The following is a 14688-nucleotide window of genomic DNA, read 5'->3' as shown; positions in this document are numbered from 1 at the left end:
GGGCGCCGGTGTAAGCCTAGATTCTCGCCCACGGGAGCGAAGGGGGATTTTTCTCCTCCGGGTGCGGAGGCCGAGCCGTGGCAGGATGCGTCCCCGGGGGGAGCCTGGCGGCTCGGGGCCGGGACCTGCGGGGTCGGGACGGCCGGAGCCGGCCGAGGCTGGGGTTTTGGAGCAGCAGTTTTCTGCCCCGGCCCGGGCTGGCTGCAGTGCCCGAGATCCCAGCCCCATCGGCCGGGATGGGGTGGGGGGGAGCGGGGAAGGCTCTTTGCTTCCCGGGGAGGGGGGAGACCGCGGTGCTGGCGGAGCGAGAAAGCCCTCGCTCTTTTTTTGGTCCCTTTCCAAGCATTTTTTAACAGAGGAAGGATGTAATAACATGCCACGGGCAATAAATCATAGGCTGGCTACTCCCCCTGCTCCCCTCCCCCGGCCCCTCTATAGAGGCAGGGGAGGAGGGGACTCGCTCAGAGCGCGGCCGCCGACGGGACGAGCAGCATAGCGCCCAGCATGGAGCTCCGCGCCCTCGCCCTGCTCGCCTTCGCCCTGGCCCTCGTCTCCCTCTCGGAGGGTAAGTGGGATGCCGCCGGGACCCCCCTGCCCGCCGGAAAGCCCCCGGCAGAGCAGGAGGGCGAGGGGGTGCTGGGGTTGCTGGAGCTGAGAGCCTCCGACAGCGCTCGCTCCGCAGGGAGGCGTTTGGGCTGCAAAATGTGCGCCTTGATTTCCACTAAAGAGAGAGGAAAAAAAAAAAAAGAGTTGCAAGAAATGAGAACCAGGCGGCCGGTCCCGTGCCTCGTCTGTTCCCGTTCCCTCGATCGGGGCAGGGCTGAGCAGCAGCGGGCGCTCGGAGGGCATCCCCTGCTCGCTCCCGCAGCCCCGCGGGGAAGTTTTGGGGGGCTCTGAGAACGAGGAGCAAAAAGGGGACCCCGAACTGCACCGGGACTATACGGGCAGCACACCGACGAGCGCCACAGGGCACTGCCACCGCGGTCGCCTGTCCCCGCTGGGTCCCCGGGCCGGGCGGGGGCTTCTGAGCCGCGGGTCCCCTTCCCGCAGCCTCCGAGGGTCTCTCGGCCTCGGAAACTCCGGTCCTCCCTTGGTACAGGTGTGCCACGTTTGTCCCCTCTTCGGCACCGAGCGTCCCCAGCAGCCGCCGGTCCCGTCGCGTTGGCCCGTTCCGGGGACCGAAACTTGGGTGTTCTCCCCCCCCCCGGGGCGGGGAAGGGTCCCCTCCCAGTGCCCCTTTGTTTAGCCGGAGCGAGATAATTGCTCCCGATGATTCCAATAGCTCGGTGCCGAAGGCGGGGGCAGGCCGTGTGGCCGGGGCGCTCCGCTGCGGTGTCTTCATGGCAGGGCGAGCGCTGGGGGCCCGGCTGCTCGGGCGAGGAACGGCTTAGAGCTGTCGGAGAAAAACTGGTGTAAGGGGACTGACACCACAGGCTTGTGGTGCTAACAGCTTTTTGCCTGTTTCTTTGCACATCAAGTAGTGCTCTCAACCCTGATCCAGATGCAGGGCTGTCTTGTCCTGGAGGGCAGGTGAGCTCCAAGTTCTCGGCCGTCCTGGTAAAGCTGGTTTTGCCTATCCCCATCTTATCCCCCAGGGAACTGGAGCAGTTATGGACTTAAAAAGTTGTCAGTCCTCTCCTGATACCACCAAATGTAGTCTTGGATGAACAGGAGTAAAATGATGTTTGCATCATTTCAAATGGTTTGTCTTCTCGTGCCCAGCCTGCTTTCCTGGTCAGAGCTTCCCTCGCTCTGACTGGCCAGCCTTGATAAGCGTCCACCCTGCGGGGCAGATTTCAGTGAGCACATCGGGTTAGAGAGAATTTGTCAGCAGGGGTGGGTGTTCAGAGCCAGCAAAACTCAGCTCTGGGTCAGAAAACAGTCAAACTATTAAAAACATAAGTCCTGCTAGTCAAGAGCCAAAAAAGTTGCTTTCTTTTTCTTTTTATCTAAGGATGTGTGGCTGCAGGATTGACAGTGAGGTGTCTGAATAGCGTCTAGCTCTTCTGTCACCCATTTCAACCAAATGTGCTAGACAGATCAAGTTCCCAAAAGCTTTATGCACAATCAGTTTCATGAAAGCTAAGCTGGTGTTTTCATGTAACAGTACAATTAACAGACCATACGAGAGAGTAGCCTCACCTTGTGCTCAGTGTTCATTAGACATCGGGGAACCCATGGAGCATCCACTCCTGCAGTACAAGCCCATAGAGTTACTGGCTTAGTCAGCTTTACTACATGTGGAACAATTTGTTTCAAATTTTGAAATGTGATAAAGAAATATGCGCTTGTCAGCCACGGGGCAGGACCAGCAGTGTCCCGTCTGCTTCTTGCTGTAGGGGTTCCCATGTCGGGGAGCACTGTGTGCGCTGGGTTTCCCTGGCAGGAGGTTTGCTGTGAGCTCGGTGAGCCACAGCCACGCTCCGAGAGCCGGGCAGGGGCAGGGGATGTCGGTTCCCTGGGAATGGTGCTGAGAACTGCCCCGGTGCTTGTGCTGCCATCCCTGCTGATCCATGCCTCTTGCTGGTCAGCGAACAAGGAACACAGAAATGCCAAAGGGATTCTTGTGCTGGCATGGGAACTGTCACTGCGCCTTGCATTGGGTGACAGAGCACCCAGTGCTGGGCACCCCCTCTGCCTCGCGGTGCTGGATGCCTTTTCCTGGGCAGGAAACAGCTTCGGGATTTAGAGACATGTTGGTCATGGTTAAGCTTTCTCTCCTGATTTCAAGTGAGTGGGATGGGATCGAAAGTCGCTCTCCTGGTCTCAGAGAAGATGGGATTGCATTCGCAAGTCACAGATCTGAATGCTGTTTAGGGTAAAGCTTAAACTCACTTTGTCAGTATGAGCCTGCAGAGGTGCTTCCTCTTCAGTTGTGCTTAGAGTTGCTATATGACTGCATGCAGTTTCAGCCTCCCTTTCCTATATAAGTGCACTTACGCATAGCTCTCAGGCACAGATAAGCAATGAGAAATCCTAGTGCGCTTTTCCCTCCCTTCCTCACTAGCACTAGTCTGTATAGCACATGTTTGGGGGCTCACCCTGCAGCCCTCCTGCTCCCTTCACATGACAGATGGGAGCTCCTTCTCCCATTTATTCACTCATAAATTATATCGTTATTTGGACTGATGTATTGCCATGAAACTGGTGGAAAATGTCCTCCAATTTTGTTAACTTCTAGTCCTGATTCAGGTGTGAATCTGGAAGAACCCCACTGATGAATTTCTCTGTGTTTGCCTGTCTGTCAATGGGATCAAACCCTGGCTCTTCTCTCATTAGAAGTGCTCAGGAGAAAAAAAGGATTTTCCTTCCTGAGGACAGGGTAATGTCACCAGGTTGTCTGTGGTTATGTGTGCTAGGGACAGGTGTTAGTAAATACGCAATATGTGCAGATCAGCTGCACTTTGAAAAGCTGTGTCATTTCTCACCTTCCTAGAAGAGAGCTTAGGGATTCCAGGCCTTTTCCTGCTCTTTAGCTCTTCATCTAACTTTAAGGGAGCAGGGCTTGGATGCTGCTAGTGCTCCCGTGTGGCTACATACACAGGATGGCAGATTGCTGTGTGAGATCTAAAGCCCTGTCAGATACAGATCTGACCATCAACACCATGAGCCAGGCCTCGTGGCTTAGGACCTTCTCTATGAATTCACTTCTTCCCAGAGGCTGAAAATGTTAGGCGGCTCCCTCTAGACTCCCAGGCAAAGGTGCTGTGTTTGTGTTGTATTGCGCATGGGGCTTCGAAGCTTCCACACAGAGCAAGGACTTCATTTACGTGCACTTGGTTGCCAGTGATTAAGTCCTTCCATGGAGAAATGATCTAGCAGGGCTGCATCATCAGATGCTGTGTTGAAAGCCAGGCAGCTTTCCTCAGTTCTGCATGCATATATATTGCTGACTTTTAGCCCAGGGGATAAACTTAATTCTGAGCCTCGTGATGCTGCTGATGAGACTCTCCTCCAGCCCGGTGGTCCCTGATGAGTGCCCGGGGAACTCAGCGCCAGATAGCTGTCTCCTCGAGTTGCTGTTACTTTGCCATGGGCTGGAGGAAGTTCAAAAGACCCCAAATCTCTCCTGCAAAACCACTGTGATCTCACGTCTCCTGCTCCCACCTCCTTGTGCGAGCATCTCCGAAAGTAAGGGTTGGCTGCGGTGGGGAAAGGTCAGCCACCGGGCCCTGGGAAAGGCTGAAGGACTCGGGGCTTTTCTGTAGCAAGTCCCTCCTGAAAGCCTGCACCTGAGCTGAGCTGGTTTGATCTGATCTCTTTGGAATTCATTGCTTTCTTCTGGCTACCTTCTAATTTGGCCTCGGGTCAAAATCATTTGGCAAGAACAACACTGAGGACAAGTGCCCCCTCTTTTGGCCTTTATCTTGTCTAATTACCAGGAGCATCCCCGCACAATGGAGGGGCTCCTTATTCTAATCTCTTCTTCTTTTCTTATCTCCATTTTCTCTCCCTCTTCTTTTGTCTTCCAAAATCCCACGCACCAGGATTAAAAGGCTGGGTAGTGGGGTGAAAGAATTGAGCTGTGAGCTGTGGACAAATGCTCTTCCAAAGCTACAGCTTTTCTACTTTTTTTTTTTTTTTTTTTTCTTTTCCACCTGCATATTTTGGAGGCAAGAGAGGACTTTGTCGTGCCTGGTCTGTGTGTCTGTGCTGCTGCCCCGGAGCAGGAGGCAGTAACATGTCTTTTCTCTCCCTGTGTCCCACAGAGAAACCCGTCAGCCTGACTTACCGATGTCCCTGTCGATTCTACGAGAGCAACGTGGCCAGAGCCAACATTAAGCACCTCAAAATCCTCTCCACCCCCAACTGCTCACTTCAGATTGTGTAAGTCTCTCACTCTTTCCAGCTGGGTGCAAATCTAGGGGGTCAAAAGGGAGAATCACAGAGCTGGTTCCTGCTCTGCTTGTTGGTCAGCTCTTCCCCTTGCTGCAGTTAGGTCAGTGTCTCATGCCATGATTCCCAGCTCACCTCTTTACCCTGTACACTGCTTAACCCCCCAACCTGTCCCCAGAACCCAGCTCTGGATGTGTCTAGTGGTGTTCCATCTCTGAGCTCCCTGTGATCTCATGTTTCTCCCACAGGTATGTGAGTAGGAACATCAGGCAGGAAGTCCCTTGCCTTGTACATACAGCTTCACACCTTAACTGAAAAATTTTTACAGTGATCTGAGTCTGGTCACACTTAGCAGGCGGTGTCTGGCTCCAGTACGTCACAGATCACAGCAGGAGAGAAAAGGTGCATTCCCAATGGAAAATCACCTCTCCGTTTTTGCTAAAAAGAAACACTGGTTTTCAGAAAAATGGGGTTGTTGATTTTTATTTTCTGTGTGTGATTTTAAGGGGGTAATTTGAGTTCATTTTTTCATGGGTGACTCCCTCCTTCAGAGGGACAAAAATCAGCATTCATCTTTTCATTGCAAGGGAGCATTACTACCATCAACTTCTACTGACCTTGGAAGGGGGGTCTCAGTGACTGCACTGGGTTTCTGTGCAGTGCTCCCAGCACTGGCTCTGTGTGGATTCACGTTGAGCTGTTCCAGTTGTAACTTAAATGCTGTAAAAATCCATTCTTTGTCATCCAAAACATTTCTGCATTAAGAAAACCGATGTGGTATTTTTCAGGAATATACAGATGTATTTAAGGGCATGCATCAATTCATGAACAATTTGTTATTCATATGATTTATTTTTTTTTAAACCACTCTTGTGTAGATCATCTACATTTTCATGTGTGGTTCTGCCTTAGGACTTGGTGGAGGACAGTGAGAAAAAATGTAAAACCCAGCTGAGAAATAATTTCCATTCAGAAAAATGGCAAAACCAGCTGTGACTAAGTCTGATCTATACCTATAAACAATTTTGGAGGCAAGCATCCAAAAGGCAAATAGTGTATGGATTTGTGTTCTGGGACTGTCAGTCGGTGTCATAAGGGTCCCAATGCTAAGGCTTTGTAGAAGATCTGGAATTTTCTGGAGTAGATTCAAGAAAACAGCAGGCACTTAATATTGGATACAGTATATAGTTCTTCTCTTAATTAATGTGGGATCATAGTCATTAGAGAATGGTTAAGAGCATGAAATACAGAAACACAGTGTGTGTTCTTGCCCCATTCCTGATCCAAGTGTGTCTGTTTGGAACAGGATCCAGTAGCACACAGAACACATGAACCTACAGGTCACCATCTTTCTGTTACTTACAGATGTGAGGTACTTAAACCAAAAACTTCCCTTCAAATGCTCCTGAAAGTCTGAGTTTTGCTAAAAGAGGAGTTGAAATGGAATCAAAACTAATTTATCATTTTGATGCTTGAAATGGTTTCTCAGCTCAACCGCACTCTGAATTCATTAGATACACGTTACACAGTGAAAGTCTGAGTGACTTAAAAGCTGTTTGCAAGAGTAGAGAATGTCACTGAATTCATACAGATTTTTACGGAAAGAGCTCAGGCTTTTTCAATCAAGTACATTTCCCTTTACATTTGAGGGAAATTGTACCTGAACAAAAAGCGTAAGAGCAGGCCTTTGTCTCCAGTTCCACCAGGAGTCATCTCCCCAGATCCAGAACTCTCCTTTGTGGATGTCTGCTTCTACGAAGCCCATCCCAATTTCCCTGCTTTTTCAACACATGGAAATAGGCATTTTTAGCATGCACTTAATTGCATCCTAAAGAATACACCAAAGCCCATTCAGCCGAACACTCCTTACACATGCCACAGCCATGCAAGCAGCAGGGGCTGCCAGACTCTGAAATAAATGTCTAAAAAATCAGTGTCTTAATCCTTGATGAGGGGAGTTCCATCTCCTGTGGCGGGAGGGTGGTTACGTGTGCTTTTGGTTCTGTACTCCATACGGCCAGCTTAGTACTTGCCCAGCACTGCTAACATCAGCAAATCCATTCTCACTGTTGGTATCACTTCACTGGAAATTCTCCAGCTTGGCACTACTGTAAGGGAAATATGAATTAGGCCCATTCATCACTTTATTGGCACGGGGCTTGCAGGACTGGATCTTCAATGTGTTTATGTTACAACTGTGTTGTTGCGTAACTTCAGACCAAGGAGCCTTTTTGACCTCTTCTTACTCCACATTTTTATATTCTGCAGACTTCGCTTTATGAAGTCGGGAACATTTTGGCCTCGATTCAACAAAATGCTTAAGCAAGAACTGAACTTACTCCTATGGGCATTTCCATGAAATTGCTGTTCTTGGCACTTTTACATGGCAAGGCTGTTTAAGGGGAGTCTTCTGAGCAGCTGGGGCAGAGGCAGGGCCTTCTGAGGAAAGCGAGGGGTCACCGCACTCTTCAGAGGCCCTGGAGGGTCAGACCTCCTCGTATGGGTGGCAAGCCGTTCATACTGCTCCTGTATGAAAAATGCAGGTAGCCCAAATCCCAGGTCATCACAGGGAATTTTCTTCTGACAGGTGTCCCCTTTTCTGCGACTTCTTAGCAGATTCAAATTAGCTAAAGTATGGCTGGGAAGGAGCAGCTCAGACATGCAGGAGAAGCCCCTCAAGAAATTTCTTTTTTTTTTTTTTTTTTTTTTTTTTTCCAGTGCTGACTGAATATATAAGGGAAAATTTGTCTCTGGTACTATGGTGGAACACGGTTATCTTCCTGCATGTAGCCTGATAGCCTTGTATAGAGCCTTGTAGCCTTTGAGTAGCCTTAGAGTAAAACAAAAAGTGAAGGAGTGACCAGACCCTTTCAGGACACTCAGGAGAAATGGTTTGGTGTCCATCTTCAAAACATGCAAACATTTACTTTGTGGTTGAATCTGAAAGATGTTCTTAATTAACTCCTTGCAGAAATGACCTGTATTTACCACACTAATCTTTTCAAATGAAATTTAGTTGTTCCCAGCACTGAACATGTAGCAGCCTAGATAGGAATTAGAAAACTTAGATTCAAGTTCTGCATGTCATCTCCTCAGCATGCACCCCAGCACAGGAATCAGCACTGGGGATGACAAACCCTACCAGTGCTCTGAACTGTATTTAGAGTAGGTTCCTTGAGGGTGGCAGGGGTCTCCCAGCTTCTTCAGGAGTCATCTGAGAGCAGCACTGACACCCAGGAAAGTTGGACACAGCTCTACTGTGTGTAATAGGGTTGCAAACCTGTGTGCAGAATAAGGTGTGTGTGGGGGGGTGTGGACTGAGGGGTGCCACACACGAGACTCACCCTGACTTTTCTCCTTTGGCAGTGCAAGGCTCAAGAGCAACAGCAAGCAAGTGTGCATTGATCCCAAGCTAAAGTGGATCCAGGAATATCTGGAGAAAGCTTTAAACAAGTAAGGCAAGAGACAAATGGACTTAACAGCTAACACATCCTGAGTTATTCAAGGGTAGAACGTTAAGGGCTGGCTTTAACCATGCGGACAAAGTACTCGTGGAATCAGATATTGTTTTGAAGATGGGTTTGGAGTTGACCTAGTCTGTATTAAAACAACAGCTTCTAGTATATCCTAAATGTTAAACTAAGAGTTTTGCCGGGATTTGAGGCAAAATCCATCCTAAAGATTCTGTGCTGAGGTCCCCAACTCATCCTTTTTTAAAAAGAGCCGTTCTCCCAAGGAAAATGCTTCCTTTACACCTCCTCTTCCCCAAGCAAAACTACAATTACTTCAAAATCTGTATTGTTCCAATTTCTTTGGAGCCCCTTCTCCATGTTACACTGGGGGTCTGCTTGCACAGGCGGATGAAGCTGAGTGAAGCTTGGCAATAAAAATTGTTTCTCTGCTGGCCATTGTGGAGTGCTAATAATCTCGGCCAAGGCAAGATGTGCTGCCATGAGTAAGGCTCTCCCACAAAGCCAGCCATGCTTGGCGAATTCATACTCTTTTCCTCCAACTTTATTCCCCTTGCGAGTGGCTGGTCATGGCTATCCTGAGGAGGACCCAGCCTATCTCAGTCAAATTTTATGGTGAGCAAGAGCAGCACATAGAGCATTTCTGTGCTGAGTTGCAGGGGAGTGCTTCAGCTTTGCTGGAGTAGAAGATGAGAAGAAGCAATGGGCCCCAGGGCCCCAGGCTGCAGTTGGTCCTGCAGTGGCAGTTTGGCCAGCAAGCCCACCTGTGCACTCAGAGTCCCTCCCACCATTGCCACCACATTGTCACCCCTCAGTAACCTGCTGTAACCGTGCTGAACCTTGCCCCTGCTGCCTCTGTAGGGTAAAGGCAGGGTTGGAATCAAGTCATTTGCAAACGCAGTGAGTTCTTGGAGAAAGGTGGGGAAGGGTATGGCCCCAGGGCAGGTGTGAAGCCGTACAGGTAGCTGAACGCCCTCCACTGTCTGCTATGCACACACATCCTCTAAAAGAGGAGTAAAGGAAGAAAAAGTCTTTCTTACCCTGTGGTTTTACAATAACCAAGGGGAAAAATGGTACCAAAGGCAGAGACATTCTTCTATCTGGCCCTTTTGGGATCAAGAGTGAGGAGGATGAGGGAGGAAAGCCAGCTACCAACTGACTGTGATTCCAGCCCTGCCAGCTCTCCCCATCTCATCTGATGCTCAGTGCCTTCTTTGCTGCCAGCATTTGGCCCTCTCATCCTTCGGGCAAATTCTCTGCAGAGGTAATCCATGTTAATACTGGCAGGATGGCTTTGGATATGGGCACAGCTGAATCTAAGAGCAGGATGTGGCCCATGCTGACTATTCCAGGGGCTTGGGCTACTTTTTTCCCCATCCTTGGAAAATCCTCAAGTCCCTGCCTAAGTTTCTGTTTGCTGTCAGCCCCAATGAAGCCTTTGGTGCTGTTCATAAGACTTGAAACTTAGGAGGCAGTTAAGAAATTTGCAGGGTTGGCTAAATGTGATTATAAGCTCACATCCTGCCTGCCAGCCATGGGGAACAACACAGCTGGAGCACCTTCTGCTCTCACTTCCACTGGTGAAGATCTGGGGCCAGCTCTACTGAAACCAGTGAGCCTACACCTGATCTCCAACCAGTTTCTGGTTTTTGGTTAACCTAACTTTCATCCAGAAGCAACTCTGCTATTTCTGTGGATTTCATCCTGATTTACATTGATTAACAGAAAAGAATTTGGTCCCAATTCTATTAAATAAGATCACAGCATACATCTCCATCACCTAATCCCAGTAATCATGGCATTATTTTCATTTTCCAACTATTAATGCTAGCATCAGTGGCATTTTCATGCTCCATAGACAGTCAGGGCTCTGTCTGTAGCATTTTCACGAGGCATGTTTTTGATATATTTTAGTGCACAGCTTTGACTTCTTCAACAAAATGTATTTGGAATATATTTATAGCGCATCAAGCAATTCATATATTTGAATTGGAGCCATATGAATGTTGGTAGTTTAAAACACCGATATCCTTCTAAACTACTAACAGCTTGTAAAATAAATCTATATAGATCTATAAATGTTAATGTAGCTATCAGTTTCAATCAGCCATATATTATATTTTTTCACTTGTACTGAAATTGTATGAAATGTGACATTACCCTATATGCACTAGCAATAAAATGGCTAATTGTTTCATGTTATGAAAACCCAATTGTACATGGGAATTTATTTTTCTGGAATAAAATCAATACGTTTTGTAGAAAGGGCTCTTGTAATTGCTTAAGTAAAATCCAAACTGTCAAGACATCTTAATCAATACCAGTGCTTCCACTTGAGAGTATATTCTGTGTTATAATTTGCAGCTAAAGGCAATCAAAAGGTCATAGAGCATAGTAGTCTAATACAGGTGATTATGAAAGTAGATATGGTTTTTAATAGGGAATTATTTTGCTCATTAATCCTGCTTAGCCTTTATTATTGCTTGATATTCATCACATCTCCATGTAATATATGTACTTATGAGACATCAGTAAAATACATTCAAGCTGTCAGGAGTCCAAACTCCTTAACTGGCTTTAAAAATCATTGTGCAACTGCTGTGGCCAACATCATCCAACACTCATCCATTTTATAGACAAGGGGCAAATCAGTCCTTTCTTGAATCAGCTAGCAAATCCTTTACCACTTCGAGGCAATCCCAGTCCTCATTTACAGTCCCACCTTGACTGTCTTTCCCTTTTCCCTTCATGCAAGGATTTGCAAAATCAGGCCCTTGTGGAGTTCACAGAGCCCAAAATAAGCAGAGATCAGAGAATGATCCTGGCTTGTCCATTGTCACGTTGACATAGTCCCAGCTCAAAACTTCCCCTCAGCCCAAGATGTTGGAGTCCATTAAGCTCAGTTGTTACTTCTGGCACAGACAAGAGAGTTGATGGATCTGGAGAAAATAACAAAGCCAAATAGGAAAAGCTTTTCCTCCAAGCCCTTTGGGAGAAAGGAAAGGAAACTCCTGACTTCCAGGGGCTGGTTATGAGGAAAGCTAAGCCCTGTTGCTGCCTTCCTCCGTAGCACTTGTAAACCCAAGTGTGGCAGCTCTTCCTCGTTTCTAATCTCATTACTAAATAAGGGCCAGAGTGCAAGACACCAAAACAACAGCCTCCTGGTACTTCCACCAAGCATGTGCTGGGTGGCTTCCCTGCACAGTGGGGTACAGTGTAGGCTAATGTTTCCACAGCCTCATTTTAAGGCGCTGACTGCCCATAAATCCCATAGAAAAACAACCGGCTCTTGTGGATATTGGTGGAAATGGTGGGTGGGAAGCCAGAAATCCAGCCCCCTCCAATCTCGTTGTACCTCATTGGGTGCCATGTTGATAGAGAGGCTCCTGGCTAACAAGTTCTGGCAGGCATCTGGGGAGGTGTCAGTGTTTTGGGGAAAAACTTCTGGCCCCAGGACTTGCAAATGGCCTGTCACCAGGGCACGTCCATTTGCCTTGTGTTCCTCTGAGGCAGAGAGCATGTGGAGGGGGATGTTATCTTCATTTTCACCCTGCCAGCAAGATGTGAAGGGGACATAGAATAAATGTGAATAAGGCCTTTGTATATGGATAATTTACGGCAGTCTCTTTGTATTTTTCTTTTAATTTAGACCACGTCATCGCACTCATAAAAAAAAGCAACAGAAGAAACGGGGCCCACTCTGCCCTTCCCGTGCAACACCACTAAAGTCTCCAGGGAGAAAGAATGGTAGGAGGCATTAGTTTCTGAGCTGGGATACCCCAGGTTCACATCCCTGCCCTTCCACAGACCATCCTATATGATACTGGGCGAATACATTAGCCTGTCCAGGCCTCCATTTTCCCCCATGTTTGTTGAAGATAACAACTCTACCTTCCCTGCAAAGGGGTATTATATAGATAAAGCTCTTAGAGCAGGGGAAAAGTTCAGCCACAGTGGCAGTGGGGGTGAATGGGACAGAATTTTTGAACCCTGGTGTAAAGCTGTAGTGTGGCTGTGTTGATGTCAGTTTTGTCACACCAAGGGGGAGTTTGGCTAAGTTATTTCATTTCAAAGTGGCCATGCTTTAATGGCACTGCATATTTCAGTTTTCTGAACACGAGGAATGCAACAAAATATTTGGCTGTTTCTCACTAGGTTGCAATCATACGTAGAGTAGGACATTGATTCCTGTCCAATCTGTATGCCTGATTTCCTCCACAGGGAGACCAGGGCAAGGAGGGGACTGGGCAAAAACATTTGGGATAATGCATTTTACCCATATTGAACTTCCCAGAGGGATCTGTGCAATATCCCCATGGTTTCTAATGTCAGCAGTCTCTGGGCAAGAGCTGCCTCATTCTTGCAGTCTCCTTTGTAGAGATGCTGCCTAAAGCCTGGCCATCCCATTTTACAGATGGGAGAACTGATACCCAAAGAGGCCAAAAGAGCCCTGAAGCAAAGCCAAAGTCAAAAGTATAGTAAAGGTTGGGATGCCCTCTGTCTTTTAAGCTGTTCTTATTCCTCCACTACTAAAGTGACAGAGTTAAACTATAAATAACAGCTGTGAATTTGGCACTGGTGTTTTTCAATGACAAATGCAGCATTGGGCAGTGACAGCATGAAACATTGCATCAGTGGTGAGTTAACACCAATCTCAGAGATTGGTGTTACCTACACCAACCCTCTGGGTGTCCCAAGTTGTTTTGTCCCATCAGGATAGTGTGTCCTGCCTTTCTGCACCAAAAGAGTTAGGGCTACCAGTGTGGGATACTGGAAAGAATATTTTCAAAAGGAAAATCTTTCTTATGGTTTAGTCACCCTCTTTATGCCTAGATGAATTTTCTGAGGCTACCTTCACCAAGAGTAGCCACAACCATTGCTGGCTGTGTTCACACAGTCTTACTTGCCCAGCAGGCATTGAAAGGGATCTTTGTGTAGCTCCTGTAGGCGAGGCAAGACATCAAGACATCAGGGTTTTTGAATACCTGGTGTTTACCCTCTGACACTCGTAGCTCAGCTTTAGTAACCTTGTCTGGATGGTAAAAGATCAATCAGTTGGAGCAGGAATAGGGGTCACTTCAGACAAAAGCTGGAGGCCACCAGCACAGCCTGGCTCCTTGTTCTGAGTGAACACAGTCCACATTCACACCCACAAAATGCTTGCACTGTGCTGTGATCCCTAACCCACCACTCTTCCTGGGTACCATGCTCACACCGGTCTGAGGCCTCCGCTCTCCATCCTCCCCATCACGGGAGCTGAACAAGAGCAGAGTGTGGGCTGTTCTCTGTGTTCTTCCACCCACACAGTCACCTGGCACCCTTGCAGACACCTGTGGAGCACAAGAGATGCAATCCAGGTTCTCCAGCAGAGCTGTGGGGTGGGGAAGGAGAGGAGGCACTCCCAGTGCCACTCGCTCCGTTACAGGGACCTCTCACAGATGATTAATCCGTCCTTTTCCTGCCTTTTTTTTTTTTTTTTTTTTTTTTTCCTAAGTGTCTTTGCCCACCGATAATTCTCTGCTCTGGCTTTCAAGTCCAGAATAAGCTTCCTAGCCAGCCTTCCTCTTATATTAGCTCTGAACACCTTACTAACTGTGACGAGCACAACCTGCCCAAAATAACTCCCGTGGCTGGGTTTGCCCTTCTGGGCCCCAGCAGCTCCTTGTGGAGAACTTTTCCCAAACTGTTTGGTGCATACTGGTTGGAGGGACTGCAAAAGAAATGCCTTTGGGTTAGTCCAGATGCAAATTTGCTGTTTGACTAGGCCTGATATCAAAGCTTTTGCAACTGAAATAGACCTTAATAGTGTTTCACTCTGTTCTTCATCAACAGGAGGTTCAAGATGTAAGAGGCAAGCATTGTAAGCCGTCTACAGGAGTTCTTACTGTAGGACCCAGAGAACAGATAACCAGTATTAGGGAATGAATACATTTCACTGTTATCATGCAGCACAAAAGCAACGCTTCATGCATTTCCAAAGGTGTTTTTATTTTATTATTTTTTTTTTCACAAATTGGCTTGCTTTCACAGTGCTATTTTTATATAGTAAGATGTATTTGATTTCGAGAAAAATATGTTTTTATACAGTTGGTTGATTACCTAGCACTGAGGGCAAATATGAATTTAAACTAACCCTATGTTATTATATAATATTTTATTTCCTTTGCTATGTAGAGGTCCTGCTTTATTTAACTTTCTTTGGTTCATGCAAGTCTCCTGGAGATTTAAACCTAGAAGGACATGAACTGTACAGTGCAATGTTGTTGTGTAAGTAGTGGAAGAGTTCCTTTCCCCCAGAAGTCATTGAGGCCAAGAACATAGGAAGGCTAAAAAGCATCAGATAGCAATGCAAGTGGGCAGCATTATTAGGGGTGGTGATTAT

General features: G+C 47.5%; 1 protein-coding gene across 1 annotated transcript; it reads left to right on the top strand.

Moving 5' to 3' along the window:
- Positions 1-487: 487 nt before the first annotated feature.
- On the top strand, positions 488-14170 carry CXCL12 (C-X-C motif chemokine ligand 12; the record flags this gene model as incomplete). Its single annotated transcript, XM_084290612.1, has 5 exons — positions 488-565; positions 4710-4827; positions 8203-8289; positions 11956-12053; positions 14139-14170. Exons 1-5 carry the CDS (start codon positions 505-507, stop codon positions 14168-14170), a joined length of 396 nt encoding a protein of 131 aa, XP_084146738.1. The 5' UTR covers positions 488-504.
- Positions 14171-14688: the final 518 nt, after the last annotated feature.

Source organism: Netta rufina, assembly GCF_964035555.1.
Source record: "Netta rufina genome assembly, chromosome: 7".
NCBI lineage: Eukaryota > Metazoa > Chordata > Aves > Anseriformes > Anatidae > Netta > Netta rufina.
This window is presented reverse-complemented; position numbering and strand designations above follow the sequence as displayed.